This window comes from Amblyraja radiata, chromosome 9, assembly GCF_010909765.2.
Source record: "Amblyraja radiata isolate CabotCenter1 chromosome 9, sAmbRad1.1.pri, whole genome shotgun sequence".
NCBI classification, from domain to species: domain Eukaryota; kingdom Metazoa; phylum Chordata; class Chondrichthyes; order Rajiformes; family Rajidae; genus Amblyraja; species Amblyraja radiata.
This window is the reverse complement of record NC_045964.1, coordinates 36,881,547-36,898,569: the sequence shown is the minus strand read 5'-3', so window position 1 is coordinate 36,898,569 and position 17,023 is coordinate 36,881,547. Positions and strand designations below refer to the sequence as shown.

The 17,023-nt window shown below is 43.4% G+C and overlaps 1 protein-coding gene across 4 annotated transcripts in view; it reads left to right on the top strand.

Annotated features, from left to right (window-relative positions):
• mipol1 (mirror-image polydactyly 1) overlaps positions 1-17,023 on the top strand; it is a 170,870-nt gene that overhangs the window by 61,382 nt on the left and 92,465 nt on the right. For all 4 annotated transcript variants that reach the window (XM_033027131.1, XM_033027128.1, XM_033027130.1 and 1 more), the window contains one exon: positions 10,955-11,084. In XM_033027131.1, coding sequence (XP_032883022.1) covers positions 10,955-11,084 — 130 coding nt within the window. The remainder of the gene's footprint in view (positions 1-10,954; positions 11,085-17,023) is intronic.

Sequence of the window (17,023 nt, the reverse complement as noted above, 5' to 3'; positions counted from 1 at the left end):
GGTACTCAACCCAACCAAAACAAAAGAACTGGTTATTGACTTCAGGAGGAGGTGAGAGGAACCTGCTCCTCTCTACATCAAAGGAGACATGGTGGAGAGAGTCACTGACTTTAAGTTCCTGGGAATATACATCTCCCAGGACCTCAAATTGACAGTGAAGAAGTCACAGCAGTGGCTATATTTCCTGAGGTCTCTGCGGAGAGCAAACGTTTCATAACCGCTGCTGCTGACCGTCTACCGGTGTGCAGTGGAAAGCATCCTCTCCTATGGCATCCTGGTGTAGTTTGCTAGCTGCACTGTGGCTGAGAGGAGGGCGCTGCAGAGAGTTATTAAAACTGCACAGAGCATCACAAACGCCCAACTGCCCTCCCTGGATGACATATACAGGGCCCGATGCTTGCGCCGGGCCACAAACATCAAGCAGGACACATCCCACCCTGCCAACCACCCTTTCACTCTGCTACCCTCTGGGAGGCGATACAGGTCTCTGAAGGCTTGCACCGGTAGACTAAAAAATAGTTTCTGCCCATGTGTGATAAAAGAACTTAACTCTAACAAAGAACACTGGGGGAAGCATAATATAATTCGGGGTGCAAGATAATGCGCAATATTCTTCTAAAATATTTTTAATACCTATTTATTAAAACAACCTGGTACTAAACCCATCAAAGACAAAAGAACTTGTCGTTGACCAGGAGGAAGAGGAGAGAGGAACCTGCTCCCTTATACATCAAAGGAGACATGGTGGAGAGAGTCAACGACTTTAGGTTCCTGGGAATAAACATCTCCCAGGACCTCAAATGGCAAATGAACACCGTCACTCTCTTGAAGAAGTCTCATCAGCGGCTGTATTTCCTGAGGTCTCTACGGAGAGCTAACGTCTCACAGCCGCTGCTGCTGTCCTTCTATCGATGCGCCGTGGAAAGTATCCTCACTTACGGAATCCTGGTGTGGTTTGCCAGCTGTACTGTGGCTGAGAGGAGGGCGCTGCAGGGAATTATAAAAACTGCGCAGCGCATTACAAACGCTAACCTGCCCTCCTTGGATGACATATACAAGGCCCGATGCTTGCGCAGGGCCATAAATATCAAGAAGGACACATCCCACCCTGCCAACCACCTTTTTATTCTGCTACCCTCGGGGAACCGACTCAGGTCTCTGCAGGCTCACACAGGTAGACTAAAAAATAGTTTCTACCCATGTGCAGTAAAAGAGCTTAACTCCAATAGTGAACACTGGGAAGCAAGAAGTAACTTCGAGGAATACCGCTAAATTCTTTTGAACTTTTTAAAAAATGTATCTATTATTTTACTATTAACTGTACATATGTGTATTGGTTGTTGTGTTGTATTTCTTTTAACGGAGGAGAAGCAAATGGAATTTCGTTGCTCAGTTTTGTGCAATGACAATAAACATATTCTATTCTATTCTATTCTTTACTGATCTTGTGTATATGTGAGTCAATGGCTGTTGTGTTTTGTTCTTTTAAAATCTTTTATCCTGTGTCTTCTATGTACACACCGAAGGAGATGCAATGGAATTTCGTTGTACAGTTGTTGTGCAATGACAATAAACGTATTTCATTTCATTTCATTTCAACTTTTTTTGTTTGTTTTGGTGTGTCTAGTGTTAGTTTGGGTGTCTCTCGGTATGTCTTATGTGGGGGGTGGTAGGGAGAGGTAAGGGGGGAAATGCTTTCGGCCGCCTCCTCCACGGAGGGGCGACTTTTTCCATGTCGCCTCCCCCACGGCCTAATACCATGGATTGGAGCGGCCTATCCCGGCGTCGGGCCCGGAGCATCGGCAGCAGGCGCTGCGTGGACTTTCCGTCGTGGAGCGGGCAAACCCTTGCCGGGGGTCACCAGAGAGGAGTGCTCCGATCACAGGTCTGGTGACTTTGGCACCGTGGGGACTGTGGTCTGCGGAGCTTCTAGCCGCGGGCGTGGAGTGCACTTATCATCCAGAGCCTAGGATCCCTCGCCGGGGATCGCCGGAGAAGAGCTCTGACCGCCAGCTTGCGGCCTATAACATCCTGAAGCCGTGGACATCGGTAGGAAAGTGTTGATTCGGGTCCTCCAAGCTGCGGAGAGTGTTCCACTGCCTGTACATCGGGCCGTCTGTAGCGGCGACTACGGGTGAACAAAGGAGGAGGACTGGTTGAACTTTGTTGCCTTCCACCACAGTGAAGAATGCTGTGGTGGATGTTTGTGTTAAATTTTTATTGTGTATTGTGTGTTCTTTTTAAGTGTATCGCTGCTGGCAAATTCATTTCACTGCATGTGTCGAATAAAATTGACTTTGACTGACTTTGTCAGTCCCTTTGATGGGCAGGGTAATAATGTCCACCACATTTTATAATCTCATTCCTGCATTGTCAAACCAGGCTGTGATGCAACCATTCAATATGCTCTCTATTGTACACCTGGAAAAGTTCAAGAGAGTATTTGTTGACATACCAAATCTCGTCAGTCATCTAGGGAGGTGGAGGTATTGATGGGCTTTATTTATGATTGCATCAGTGTGCTGGTTCGAGAACCCAGCACGTTGCTAGTTCCTACCATCAATCCTGAGAGCAACTGCTGGTATCTTCTGCATGAGTTTCACGATGGGCAATATTTTGTATTAATGATTGGCAATAGTGATTGTTTACCATAAAATTCTATTTAATGGACCAATAGAAAGAACATTCATTTTAATGATACTTTTTCGTCCATAAGATGTCCCAATGGGCTCATTGTGGTTAATTATCTTTGAATTACATGGTTGATCTATAGACATAGTTTCAGCCAATTTGTTCAGTGCATGGTTCTATACACAAAGTAACAAAATATAACCAACAGCAGCAACTTCCACTTGTATAACTCCATTTACATAGCAAACAGCCCAAGGCACTTGACGGGAGCCTGTTAAATAAAGAGATATATATTTCATCAAAGAGTTAAGTTTGAAAGATTCCCTAAAAGGTCGAAAGAAATGTAGACAGTTTAGGAATGTAATTTAGCCATGGCAGGGCCTCCATTGTGGAATTGTTAGATCTAGGCATGTTCAGGGGGACAGCGTAAGAGGAACACAAGCAAATTGGATATATATGGGACTGGAGGAGATTACAGCGATGGGAAGAAGTGAATTAGCCTCTTTTGGTCAGATTGTTTTGTTGATTTCTTGACTCATACTGGCCTTAATCATGCTTGCCAGTCACCAGCCCACAAAACTCAATTCTATCAAGGGGTAACTCATGGAGTCAGACAGGACTAAAATAGGTCCTTTGGCTCTTTTTGTCCACACCAACCATCTCCAGGGGCAAAGTTCCTGTGATCAGTGAGGTTTTTGCATTGCATGCTTTTCGACCAATAAATGGCAACAGAATTGCTGTCATCTCAAATTGGCCACCAACATAACTGGCTGTTGAAGATTGAATGCATGTTCCTCATACTCTCGAACATTCAAAATTGTTGAATTAAAATTAAACATACTATTGACATTTTTTTTAATTCATGAAAAAATGGAAGGCAATTATTTTTAAAATAATGAAAAACACTAAAAGCCTGAAGAAAGCACAAGTTAAATTCCATAAATCAATTGAAATTGAGAAAATGTGAATGATCTTTCACTTGCACTGGTCCATCACAACCAATCTCATCTTTTCATTATAAGGATTTACAACTCTTGCATCATAGATGTATATCGCCTTCTACAAGAAAAATCTGTGACTTTCCCAGTTTGAAAACCTGTAGAAGATCATGCTCCAAAGGTGCATACATTGAAGGATTCAATGAAGAAATACAATCAGCTTTTTAGAATTCACCTGTTTGAGTGCTTGTATCCAACTTCCAAGCTTTGATACTATTACAGAGGGAAATATTGACAGTTCCAGGCAGAACTACTGACTTCTAAAAATTTAAATTCTAAGTTTTATTTTTAAAACAAATTATTTTTATATATGCATCTATGTAGTTCTTTAATGTTAGAATAAAATTTTCAGCAAGTAATTAAAAAAACAAACAATATATTAACCTTCAGTGAAGCAAGAATGTTTTACAACAATTTTACTTCGGAGTCACGTGAGTGACTACGTGAAGAACCCGCTCAGTGCGCAGGCGCGGCATTACGCCAGCAGTGCAACAGCGGCCGCAACGGGAGGTAGGCTGTCCCGTTACAGGATGAACCGGACCGTCAGGTGAGTATCCTGAGGTCGGGGTTTCTTTTACAGGTGAGCCTTTTTTCTGCTTGTGTTTTTTACAGGCAGAGAAAAAGGCTCTGGAACAAAACTGTCCCCCGTTCAAGGAGGAACGGTTTCCCGTCAGGGGGAAGGGGGGCAGCAACAGGCGGTAGAAGCGACCCGGTGTTCCGTAATTCCCCGACACCGTGCCGAGGCCAGCCCGCTAGTACCTGAGCAGCGGGCTGGATGCATAGCCACTCGAGAGGCATCCGGCAGGTGTTCCCGATTTGGGACGGGACGTCTCTCCACCCGCACGGGGGGAGAGAGAGCCGCCTGAGCCGCTGGAGCGGTTCACGGAGCAGGAGCCTGCGAGACGCGCTGCTTGAGGGGCGCTCTCGCATCTACAAGGCAAAAGCTCCAGAAGAAGGCGGTAGGAACCGGGCGCTCCGCAATCCCCATCACCGCGCCGAGCCCAGTCCCGCTAGTACCTGAACTGCGGGCTGGATATCTAGCCATCCGAACAGGCATCCGGCCGGTGGCGTCCGATTCGTCGGACGGGGACATGTCTCTACCTAAAATGAAGGAGAGACAGCCGCCTGAGCTGCATCCAACAGCAATTGGAGCAGCTCCAGCGAGATGCGCAGAAAGAGCGCTCTCGCGAAAAGAAAAAACAAGACTTTCGAAATCTGCCCTCGTCCAACTCCGCAAGAGGAGAAGGAGGGGCAGCAACAGGCGGTAGGAGCGCTATCCAGGCGTTCCGCTATCCCCGACACCGAGCCGAGTCCAGCTCCGCTAATGTCTGAACAGCGGGCTGGAGGCAAAGCCAAACGGAAGAGCAACCGGCCGGTGGCATCCGACTCGTCGGACGGGGACGTCTCTCCACCCAGGAGGGGGAGGGACAGCCGCCTGAGCCGCATGGAGCGGCTCTTGGAGCAGGTGCTCCAGCAAGGTGCACCCCGGGAGGGGAGCTCTTGCAGAGGGAAGTCAGGCACTCCCTCTACAGTGCCTCCTGCACTGTCCATTGCATCCTCCTTTCCAGAGGATAGCTTTGGGGACCAGGACTGGGCTGGTCCAGAACAAGGGGTTATGGCTGAAGATTTCGGGAGTATGCAGGGGGTGCAGGAGCAGGAACAGCTGCTTGGTGTAGTGGGCCGCTACGTGTCAAAACCCCATGCAGGGGAACCGCTAGAGGCCAAACTAGCGGCAAGTATCAATTACCTTTCCAACAGAGCTCTGCAGGGGCAGGTGATTAATGAAGGCGCCGGAGAACTGTGAACCTCTAAAAAGTACCAGCGGTGAACAGCCAAATCTGGGGACACATTGGGGCAACCATCCGGCACCACGAGCTAAAGCTGCAGCGGATACTCCGACTATTGACAGCAGGCATCACTTCGTTTGCTCGTTCTATAAACAACACCGAGATGACCACCAATCAACAGGATACGCTCGCGTTGTTGTGTAACACGCAGGTTGAAATTAATAATCTGCGGAAAGAAATCATCAAACCTGCCATCAGTCCTCGATTGCCGGGCTGTGTAAAACACCAGCCGATAAGCCAGACAGGCTGCTCTTCGGGAAGGCAGGGTATAAAACGAGCAAACTGAAAACACATACCACCAAGTGGCAGCACCCCGCCGCATCCACCAGTAAACATCCACCATTCAACACTGGTGAAAGCTCGGGGTCCGCTTACTTTCACCGTAAGTCTTTTTTAGACCAGGGCCCAGAGCGGACCCCATGGAAAATGCGCCAACCCCCAACAAACACGCCACATCAGACACCTCGCAAGCCGACCAAAGGGAATCAGAGGAAATACCCGTAACCATGGAGGTAGGTGGGTCTGGTTCCTATCACCTTTTGGGAGGTGGAGGCTTAATACTAACAGGAGGTAGATTGCACCGGTTTGAAGCATAGTGGATATAAAATACAATTCATGTCAGAAGAAAAAAAAAAAAAAAGAAAAAAAACGCCGCCAGTTCAACAATGGCCCCAAAGGGTATTTCTCCCTCCGTCAAAGAGAAACGTGAGGGACAAGCTGAACTGGTGAGACTTATCACAAAGGGGGTCATCGAAAAGACCAAACATGAACCTTTGGAATTTGTATCGAATATATTCACTAAAACCAAAAAAGATGGTGGCTGTCGCATCATCATTGACTTAACATCACTAAACAAATTTGTTAAGTATATACATTTCAAAATGGAGACATATGTTACTGCCAAACAACTGAATTCCAAAGGATATTCGACAAGTAGCAAGAGTAATTGGGAAAATGGTAGCAGCATTTCCGGCTACTCAATTCGGACCTTTGCACTATCAAAAAAAAAAATAAAAAAATTTACAGAGAGCAAAGGTACAGGCAATAAAACGACATACAGGTCACTATGATCGTGTCATGAACTTACCCACTGAAGCAATATCAGAGCTACAGTGGTGGGCAGAAAACGTTTGGCATAGTTTCAGCCCTATCTTTATCACTAACCCTACTTTAGTTACTAAAACAGATGCCAGTGCTCAAGGCTGGGGAGCGACTAACTCCATATCCAGCACAGGTGGTAGATGGACTAACCTAGAGTCATCATTACTACTTACACTGGGCATTAACTATCTAGAGATGTTGGGCGCCTTTTATGGTTTAAAAGCATATGTATCCAATATGCAGCACTTGCATGTTCGGTTACAAATTGATAAATACTACGGTGATGGCTTATATTAACCATATGGGTGGCATAAAATCATTGTCATGCGACAAATTGGTCAACATGATTTGGCAATGGTGTGTCGAAAGACATATTTGGCTATCAGCTACTTACCTACCAGGTAAGCTAAACACCCATGCCATGAGAAAATTAAACGCCTGGGTTGCAAGTTTGAACAGACCTTACCTGGAACTGGGATTGTCCAAACAAACCATCACCATGTCGGCATCCCTTCGAACATCCACCAGAGGCAGTACTTAACCAGCATCAAAAAAGGGAGAAGTACTGCCAGGTAACAGGGACGACATACGCAACAGCTACAGCCACCAACATACTGGAGTTCCTGGCCTATCTACACCACGATGTAGGGATCAGCTACAGTGCCATCAACAACCAGCGCCAGGACAACAGGCGATGGGATCCCATCCACTGGTGGTAAAACTGATGAAGGGCATTTACAATATCAAGCCCTAAGCCCAGGTATACCCATATTTGGGATATCAGTGTGGTCCTGACATATCTCAGGGAATGGCCACCAGCCAGATCCCCCGGCCTCGAGCAAGCTACACTAAAGACGCTCATGTTGATGGCACTTGTATCCGCTCAGAGGGTCCAGTCACTACACCTATTGCGACTGGACAACATGATCACAGCTCCAGACCAGATCTGTCGTTATCCAGCGACTGATCAAACAGAGCAGACCTGGAACACCTAATCCAGTCGCGCCTTACCCACCAGAACCACGGTTATGTGCCATGACTCACCTACTATCCTACATAGACACAACCAAAATATACGAGGGAGATGAAAAGCCTTGTGGGTCAGTCACAAAAACCTTATGGTCGGGTGACGAGCCAAACCATTGCGAGATGGCTCAAGCAGGTGCTAGAAACTGCTGGGATAAACACTAACATGTACAAATTTTATTCCACCAGGACAGCATCCATGTCGACGGCTAAAGAATGGACATGCCTATAGACCACATCCTGGCTACAGCAGGATGGTGGGGGGGAAAAGACCGTTCAAAAATTTTATAATAAGCCGTTGGCAAAACCTGGTTTATTTGCAGTAAAGATTTACGAACTGCAAATATTTAATTTAAGCCCAGGGGAGCAACTTAATTCTTTGTTGTTATTGTTTAAAAAATACCATTGTGTTTTTCTACAAATAGACTCATTGGTTGATTACGATAACACTTCCTCCCTCAAGAACTTCGGCAGTGAGTGAAATGAAACTGTTACACGGTTTGAAATCACAGAGCTTTGAAATCTTCACGTAGTCACTCACGTGACTCCGAAGTAAAATAGTAAGATTAAACGAGAACTTACCAGTTTGAAGTTTGATCTGTATTTTATGAGGAGTTACGATGAGGGATTACGTGCCCTCCGCTCCCACCCTCATTATATGGATCAAACAAATAAATTGATGTCTCCTTATCTTTACTATGTTTGCTTCAAAATAACTGTGTCTATCTGTGATTCCACACCGCTGCTTGGATGTATGCCGCGCCTGCGCACTGAGCGGGTTCTTCACGTAATCCCTCATCGTAACTCCTCATAAAATACAGATCAAACTTCAAACTGGTAAGTTCTCGTTTAATCTTACTATTATACAGGTCCTTGGTGAGACCACACCTGGACTCACCCGAGATAAGATATACATAAAGACTTGTACTGCACAAAAAACAGGCCCTTTGACCCAACATGCCCATGTCAACCAAGATGCCCTATCTACATTTGTCCCACCAGTCTATGTTTGGCCCATGATTCTCTAAACCGTTCCTATCCATGTACCTGTCCAAATTTATTTAAAGTTTTTTTATGGGACCTGCCTCAATTACCTCCTCTGGCAGCGCGTTCTGTATACCCATCAACCTCTGTGAAAAAGTTCCCCCTCGGGTTCCTATTAAAACTGTCTCCTCTCATCTCAAACCTATCCCTGCTTCTTGATGCCCCAACTCTGTGTATTTATCCTATCTATTCCCCTAAGTATCCTATACACATCTGTAAGTTCATTCCTTATCCTTCTGCACTCCAAGGAATAAAGTACTAGCCTGCCCAACCTCTCTGTCTAGCTCACGCCCTCAAGTCCTGGCAACATCCTCGTAAATCTTTTCAAGCTTAACTTCATCCTTTCTATAACTGGGTGACCAAACCTGAACACAATATTCCATATGTGGCCCCACCAATGTCTTGTACAATTCTTACATAACATCCCAACTTCTACAATCAATGCCCTGACTGATGAAGGCCAGTGGACCAAAAGCCTTCTTGACCACCTGATGGGCCCTGTCATTCACTGTGAAGGGTCTGCACTGGTTGAACTTCCCAAAATGCAACACCTTGCACTTATCTACATTAAACTCCATTAACCACTCCTCAGCCCACTTGCCCAACTGATCAAGATCCTGCAGTAATTTTTGATAACCATCTTTGTTATCAACCGATACCCTCCACTTTAGTATCATCTGCAAACTTACTAATCGTGACCTACATTCTCATTCAAATTGTTGAATTAAACCACAAACACCAATGGCCCCAGCACTGATCCTTGAGGCACACCATGTCACAGGCCTCTAGTCTGAAAAATAACCTTCCACCATCACCCTCTACTTCCTTGCATGAAGACAATGTCCATAGCTTTGCTCTCATCAACGTTTTTGGTTACTTCACAAAACTCAATCAGATTCGTAAGACACGACCTAGCATGTACAAAACCATTATCCCAAATGGCCCGTATCTAACCAAATGCATAAATATCTTATCCCTCAGAATACTCTCCAGTAACCTGCCTACCACAGATGAGGCTTGTTGATCTGTAGTTCCCAGGCTTTTCCTTGCAGCCCTTTTTAAATAGAGGCACAACATTAGCTACCCTCCAGTCTTCCAGCACCTTACCTGTGTCTAATGATGATTCATCTATCTCAGCTAGAGCGCCTATAATTTCTTCTCTCACTTCTCATAGTGTCCTCCAATATATCTGATCCATCCAGGGAAATTTGTCTACCTTTTTATGTCTTAGGACGTTCAGTTCCTCGACCATAATATGAACTGTCCTCAAAACATTTCCATGAATTGTCCCAAGTTGCTCAGTCTTCACATCTTTCTCCATGGTAAAAACAGAAGAGAAATGTTTTTTGTGGACGTCACTCATCACCTGTGGCTTTACACAAAGATGACAGCTTTGGTTTCTGAGTACAAAGTATACGTGATAATGATAGATGCAATAATAAGTATACCATTGAAGGCAGAAGAGTGGAAGGGTACAAATTTTGTAGTGCAATCTGAAGGTGTGTGTTCAGTAGCGTATGAAAAATGAGGGGAGATTTCAACAAAATGCACAAAATTCTGACATGGCTTGCTTGACAGGCTGGATTCAGGGCAAATATTTCCTCTGCTGGGTGGGGGTGTCTTGGGTGAGGAGAGCTTGCTCCTCTCATAGTGTGGGCTTGTGGAATTCTCCACTGTAAACGACTGTGGAAACCAAATTGCTGAATATATTTATGAAGGAGTGCGATTTCTTGACACAAAAGGCAGTATGGGGACCGCACTGGAATGTCGTACTGATGTATTTGATTTGATTTGTTTATTTGTTCCTAACAAGTAAAGACATAAATAGGAATAAATAACAACAAAATCGAAATAGTCAAACAATTGGCCTTATAGGCAATATTTGCAAAGCAATTAAAAGCATAAAACAAAATTTAAATGTCCAACACTTTTTCTTTACAAGCTCGAAAAGGAGTGAGAAGAAGAATAACTTATTTAATCTCACCCCTTCTGATGTATGATAGGCCATAATTGTTTAAATAGAGGAGCCATTTCAGAGCTAAATGGCTTTTTGAACCTACTTTTCTATGATACGGTTCTATAATTTGTTACCGTTTCCCTACTCATTATGCCTAGGTTCACGTAGATGGGAGTGATTCCCCCTGGCAGTTTGGAAATTCATCCCTGTCCCTTTTGAATCTTTTTACCCCTTAATTCGTTTGGAGCAGCTAATACCTAATTTCTCGAGTACTATCTATTACTATCTCTCAGCATTCATTAACTGATGTCAATGTTTGGTATTCTTGTTGGTTATTTTTGTTTTTACAGTTCTAGTTGAAGAAATCTATCATGCACAAAGTGAACGGGATGCAGCTGTTATGTCCAGACTTCGGCTAGCCAATGAGGAAAGAGACGAAGCTCTATTGAAAACGAAACGACTGGAACAGGCCTTTGAAGGGTATTTGCGTTGGATTTTAATTTCTCCTTCTTCAGACATATGAGTAATATTCTGATTTTAGAAATTATTCAAATGCATTCCATTCAGTATTCCCTGTTAATTAGCATACTTAGTTTTAATGACATCCCAGATCCATGCAAATATGATAGTGGAAAGGATAATCTACGATATGCCACCAATCTGATAGTTGGGCTTTCTGCATCCTTTCATTCTTATTCTTTCAATTGATGAAAATTGAAGAGATTTTGAGTTAATGTTTTAGGTACACTGCTGCTCGACTATTGAACAAAACGTAATATTTTTTAATATTAAACTGTCTGCAGTTGAATTTAGGAAAAGCAGTCCAAAAGATTAGCGAAGTTTTGGGAATAAAGTAAATTGCAAGGAAGATAAAGATACACTTTAAAAAAAATCCATTCTGGTTCTGCTGTAACACTGAACATGCTCAGTGTGTTCTTAGTTTTCACAAAATTGTTTGTAGGAAATTAATAAAGATATCTTATGGCAAGAAAACAGGCTTCAGTTGTTATTTAATAAAATATTGGGGGGTTTGAAACTGACTAAGGAATGTGAAGAGTACAAAATATGAAAATCAATTACTGATCATTATTGTCAGATCTCTGTAATTTCTTTGATCTTATTGACAAAATCGCATTCTGCAGAAAATCTTAAAGAAAGAACTGCAGATGCTGGAGAAACTCAGCGGGTGAGGCAGCAATTATGGAGCGAAGGAATAGGTGACGTTTCGGGTCGAGACTTCTTCAGACTGACGTGGGGGTGGGGGGCGGGAAGAAGAAAGGAAGAGGCGGAGACAGTGGGCTGTGGGAGAGCTGGGAAGGGGAGGGGAAGGAGGGAGAAAGCAAGGACTACCTGAAATTGGAGAAGTCAATGTTCATACCACTGGGGTGTAAACTACCCAAGCGAAACATGGGGTGCTGCTCCTCCAATTTGCGGAGGGACTCACTCTGGCCATGGAGGAGGCCCAGGACAGAAAGGTCGGATACAGAATAGGAGGGGGAGTTGAAGTGCTGAGCCACCGGGAGATCGGGTTGGTTAATGCGAACTGTGCGGAGGTGTTGGGCGAACCGATCGCTCACCAATGTAGAGCAGTTGACACCTTAAGCAGTGGATGCAATAGATGAGGTTGGAGGAGGTGCAGGTGAACCTCTGCCTCACCTGGAAAGACTGCTTGGGTCCCTGGATGGAGTCGAGAGGGGAGGTAAAGCGACAAATGTAGCATTTCCTGTGGTTGCAAGGGAAAGTGCCAAGGGAGGGGCTGGTTTGGGTGGGAAGGGACGAATTAACCAGGGAGTTACGGAGGGAGCGGTCTCTGTGGAAAGCCAAAAGGGGAAGAGATGGGAAAATGTGGCCAGTGTTGGGATCCCGTTGGAGGTGGCGAAAATGTCAGAGGATTATCTGTTGTATGTGACGGCTGGAAGGTGAGGACAAGGGGGACTCTGTCCTTGTTACGAGTGGGGGGATGGGGGGTGAGAGAGGAGCTACGGGATAGACTCTGGTGAGAGCCTCATCTATAGTCGAAGAGGGGAACCCCCGTTCTCTAAAGAATGAGGACATCACCTCATCCTGCAGATGCGGCGTACACAGATGAATTGGGAGTAGGGGATAGAGTCCTTGCAGGAAGCAGGGTGGGAAGAAGTGTAGTCCAGATAGCCATGGGAGTCAGTGGGTTTGTAGTAGATGTCGGTCAGTCGTCTGTTACCTACGATAGAGATAGTGAGGTCAAGAAACGGTAGGGAGATGTCGGAATTTGAGTGCCGGATGGAAGTTAGTGAGTTCTGCATGGGTGCAGGAGGTAGCAACAATGCAGTCGTCAATGTAGCGGTGGTAGAATTCGGGGATAGGGCCACGGTATGCCTCGAATAAGGATTGTTCGACGTACCCTACAAAGAGGCAGGCATAACATAGTTCTGTAGAAAATCAAACCTTTTTACAGTATCTCGCTACAAATTAGAATTTAAAAATATTTAGCAGGCTTTCCTCATCTCATTAATTGTGGTAACACTCTGGAAGGATGGATTCTGCCCAGGATGATAGTTGCTCTCACCTGGCTATGTAAAGGAGGGCTGCATATGAACTTCTGCATTTCCCAGCTCCCCAAGATGGAGACTAGTATCTATGAGTGGTGAATGCCTGAGCCTGGGACTAGTGTGCCGTTTTGTTTATCCTGAATAGAATTTACATCAGCACTGGGATGTCTTGCAAAATGTTTTTGTCTTATTTGTGTTTATTTAACATTTTCCTGCTGATTACCCAGAGGACACATTTTGCACTGATCAAACCTGTTGGAACAAAATAGACAATGATACGTTGCAGGTGTAGTTCTTTTTGCCTGTGACCCAAAGCCTTTGCATAATTGGCAGGTGGGATCTTGAATTTTTTTTATTTTTTTTTTAATATTTATTTTATTAGAAGCAATTGTACAAGGAGAAAGTAATTGACATAACAATTATACAGTTTTCGTACAGCTTCAATTTTAACATTTTATAAACTAATAACTAAATCGGAAAAAAAGGAAAGAAAGAAGAAAGGAAAAGAAAAAGGCACGAAAGAGAAAAAAGAAAAACCCCTGAACTAACGAAGAAGTGAAAGAACCGGAGATATATCCCACTACCCTTCCCAACACCCGCTCACCCGACCCTAGCGTAGTTTTTGAATTTGTGTTCAACCATTATGTTGTTGAAGAAATTCAATGAAAGGAGACCATATTTTGGAAAATTGATCTGGTTTGTCAGTCAAGACGAGCCTTATTTTTTCTAGATGTAGTGTCTCGGTCATTTCTGTGATCCACATCTTCACTGTGGGGACTGTTATCTTTTTCCAGAATTTAAGTATAAGTTTATTCGCAGTTATTAAACGATCTTGAAAATTAAGGTCATTAATTGCAGTGACATGTCCCTGACAGTCAAATATATGAAGATATTTTTATCTTGTGGAATATTTACATTTTTTAACACTGTTTTTAAACTTAAAAGCCATTATAGAAAGCACAGCGATATGAAAAATATATACATCCTTGTCTGATGTTGCAGCAATCATAGTATAGTGCAAGATTTTAGAGTGCTGGTCATATATACCGAAACAACAATGAAATTCTTCCTTGCAGCACTCCAACAGGTTTGTAAACACAGTACTCCTAGACAACATAATAAACAAACAATGGATATAAAATTGGTTGGCAGACAGGAAACAAAGAGTAGGGATTAACGGGTCCCTTTCAGAATGCAGGCAGTGACTAGTGGGGTACCACAAGGCTCGGTGCTGGGACCGCAGCTATTTACAATATACATCAATGATTTAGATGACGGGATTCAAAGTAACATTAGCAAATTCGCAGAAGACACAATGCTAGGTGACAGTGTGAACTGTGAGGAGCATGCTATGAGAATGCAGGGTGACTTGGACAGGTTGGGTTAGTGGGCAGATGCATGGCAGATGCAGTTTTATGTGGATAAATGTGAGGTTATCCACTTTGGTAGCAAAAGCAGGAAGGCAGATTATTATCTAAATGGCGTCGAGTTGCGAAAAGGGGAAGTACAATGGGATCTGGGGTCCTTGTTCATCTGTCAATGAAAGTAAGCATGCAGGTACAGCAGGCAGTGAAGAAAGCGAATGGCATGTTGGCCTTCATAACAAGAGGAGTTGAGTATAGGAGCAAAGAGGTCCTTCTGCAGTTGTATAGGGCCCATAGTGAGACCATACCTGGAGTATTGTGTGCAGTTTTGGTCCCCTAATTTGAGGAAGGACATTCTTGCTGTTGAGGGAGTGCAGCATAGGTTTACAAGGTTAAGTCCCGGGATGGCGGGACTGTCATATGCTGAGAGAATGGAGTGGCTGGGCTTGTATACTCTGGAGTTTAGAAGGATGAGAGGGTATCTTACTGAAACATATAAGATTATTAAGGGTTTGAACTCGCTAGAGGCAGGAAACATGTTCCCGATGTTGGGGGAGTCCAGAACCAGGGGCCACAGTTTAAGAATAAGGGGTAAGCCATTTAGAACGGAGACAAGGAAACACTTTTTCTCACAGAGAGCGGTGAGTCTGTGGAATTCTCTGCCTCAGAGGGCGGTGGAGGCAGGTTCTCTGGATGCTTTCAAGAGAGAGCTAGATAGGGCTCTTAAAAATAGCAGTCAGGGTAGGTATGTTGCAAAGCCTACCTGAAGCGTCGTTGAAGATCTGCTGCTGAGGGTGTGCGCGATTTTGGCGCCGTTTAGAGGGGGCGGGTTTAAAACGCGATTTTCTCTAAGCTGTTCCAATCGAAAATGTTCAGCCTAGTTAATTATTAACGAAAAATCGCTGGAAGACCCCGTCGCAAAAGCTATTATTAGGTTTAAAGGCCTTGAATAATAGTTATAGTAGTTTAAAAATCAATCTCTAAACCCGCGACCGCCAGCAACCGCAGGGTCTCATAAAGCAAATTGCAGAAGTTAGGTTGTATATTTTTACATTAAAAAGGGCTTCTAAAGATCCCTTTATACTAAGTTTAATATTGCGAGTAGCTCAATTTGGGCCCATTATATCCCGCAGTATTTTTCTCGGCATTTGGGGCACAAATCTACCGCAATGTGAACTTTCTAAACCAGCGCGTTCCACAGGGACCCACTGGAAAGTTGATTTAAATGGGCATTTATTTACAGCAATTAAACACTAAATTCCTTCCATTTGGCCTATAAATTAATGTAAATGAGATTTAAAAATCATGTTTTATTGTGAATTATTTGTGAATATTATTTGGACATTTAGGCTATTTAAAAATGTTAATCATTTATTAAGAAATGGATAGATGTTTAGATCTAGTAATTGAAGTCTGAAATTAGCTACAATTAGGTAACTAACTAATTATATGCTTTAATTTCAGGTCATCCAAGTAAGATTATTTTATATTTGTTTCAGAATGCTTCAATCTATGATAACTGAAAATTTCATTCAGTTCTCTTAATTTTTAAGAAAGTTATGGGCTTTTGACTGTTCACGATCACAGCTTTTTTGTTATGTCCATAGAAAATCAATAGGGAACAAGATGCTCATTTCCCAGTATGAAAATGGCCATAACTTTTTAAATACTTGAGATATGAAAGTGAATTAGGTGTCAAATTAAACTTATTTTTATGCTTTATCTGATGGGATAAATTACAGACTTGATTTTTAAAATCTCAAAATTTTGTAACATTGCTAGTCAGGGGATATGGGGAGAAGGCAGGAACGGGGTACTGATTAGGGATGTCAGCCATGATCACATTGAATGGAGGTGCTGGCTTGAAGGGCTGAATGGCCTACTCTATTGTCTTAAAAAAAAAATTCAATAAATTAAAAAAAATAATATAGTGCAAAACAAAACAAAGTCCATAGAGCTTCCAGCGGCACAGCGATAGAGTTGCTGCCTTACAGCGCCAGAAACCCGGGTTGGTCCTGACTTCGGTTGCTATCTATATGGAGTTCTCCCTGTGATCGTGTAGGTTTCTTCTGGGTGCTCCGGTTTCGTCCCACATCCCAAACAGGTGCAGGTTTGTTGGTTAATTTTTTTTCTGTAAGTTGTCTCTAAGGTGTAGGATAAGACTAGTGGTTGGCACGGACCTGGTGAGCTAAAGGGCCTGTTTCCACGCTGTATCTCTAAACTAAACCAAGACTTGTTATTCGTTTTGATAGTTAAGTTGTCTCCACATAAAAGTGGATTAAAATGTGTTAACTGAAGTTTTTCTCACCTGTACTAAATTACTGAACTTATCTTTATAAGGGAAAATAATTGCAATATTTTTAACAATCTGAATCTTTGTTTGTTACAAGTATAAGCCTACCTTACATCAGCACCAAAGCAAAGGGTTGTATTTGTTCAACCATTGTGTTGTAAAGTGGTAAAAATAGCATGCTATTTATTATCTCATATTTAAAAAGCAATCAGATGCATGCTACAAAACAGAGTG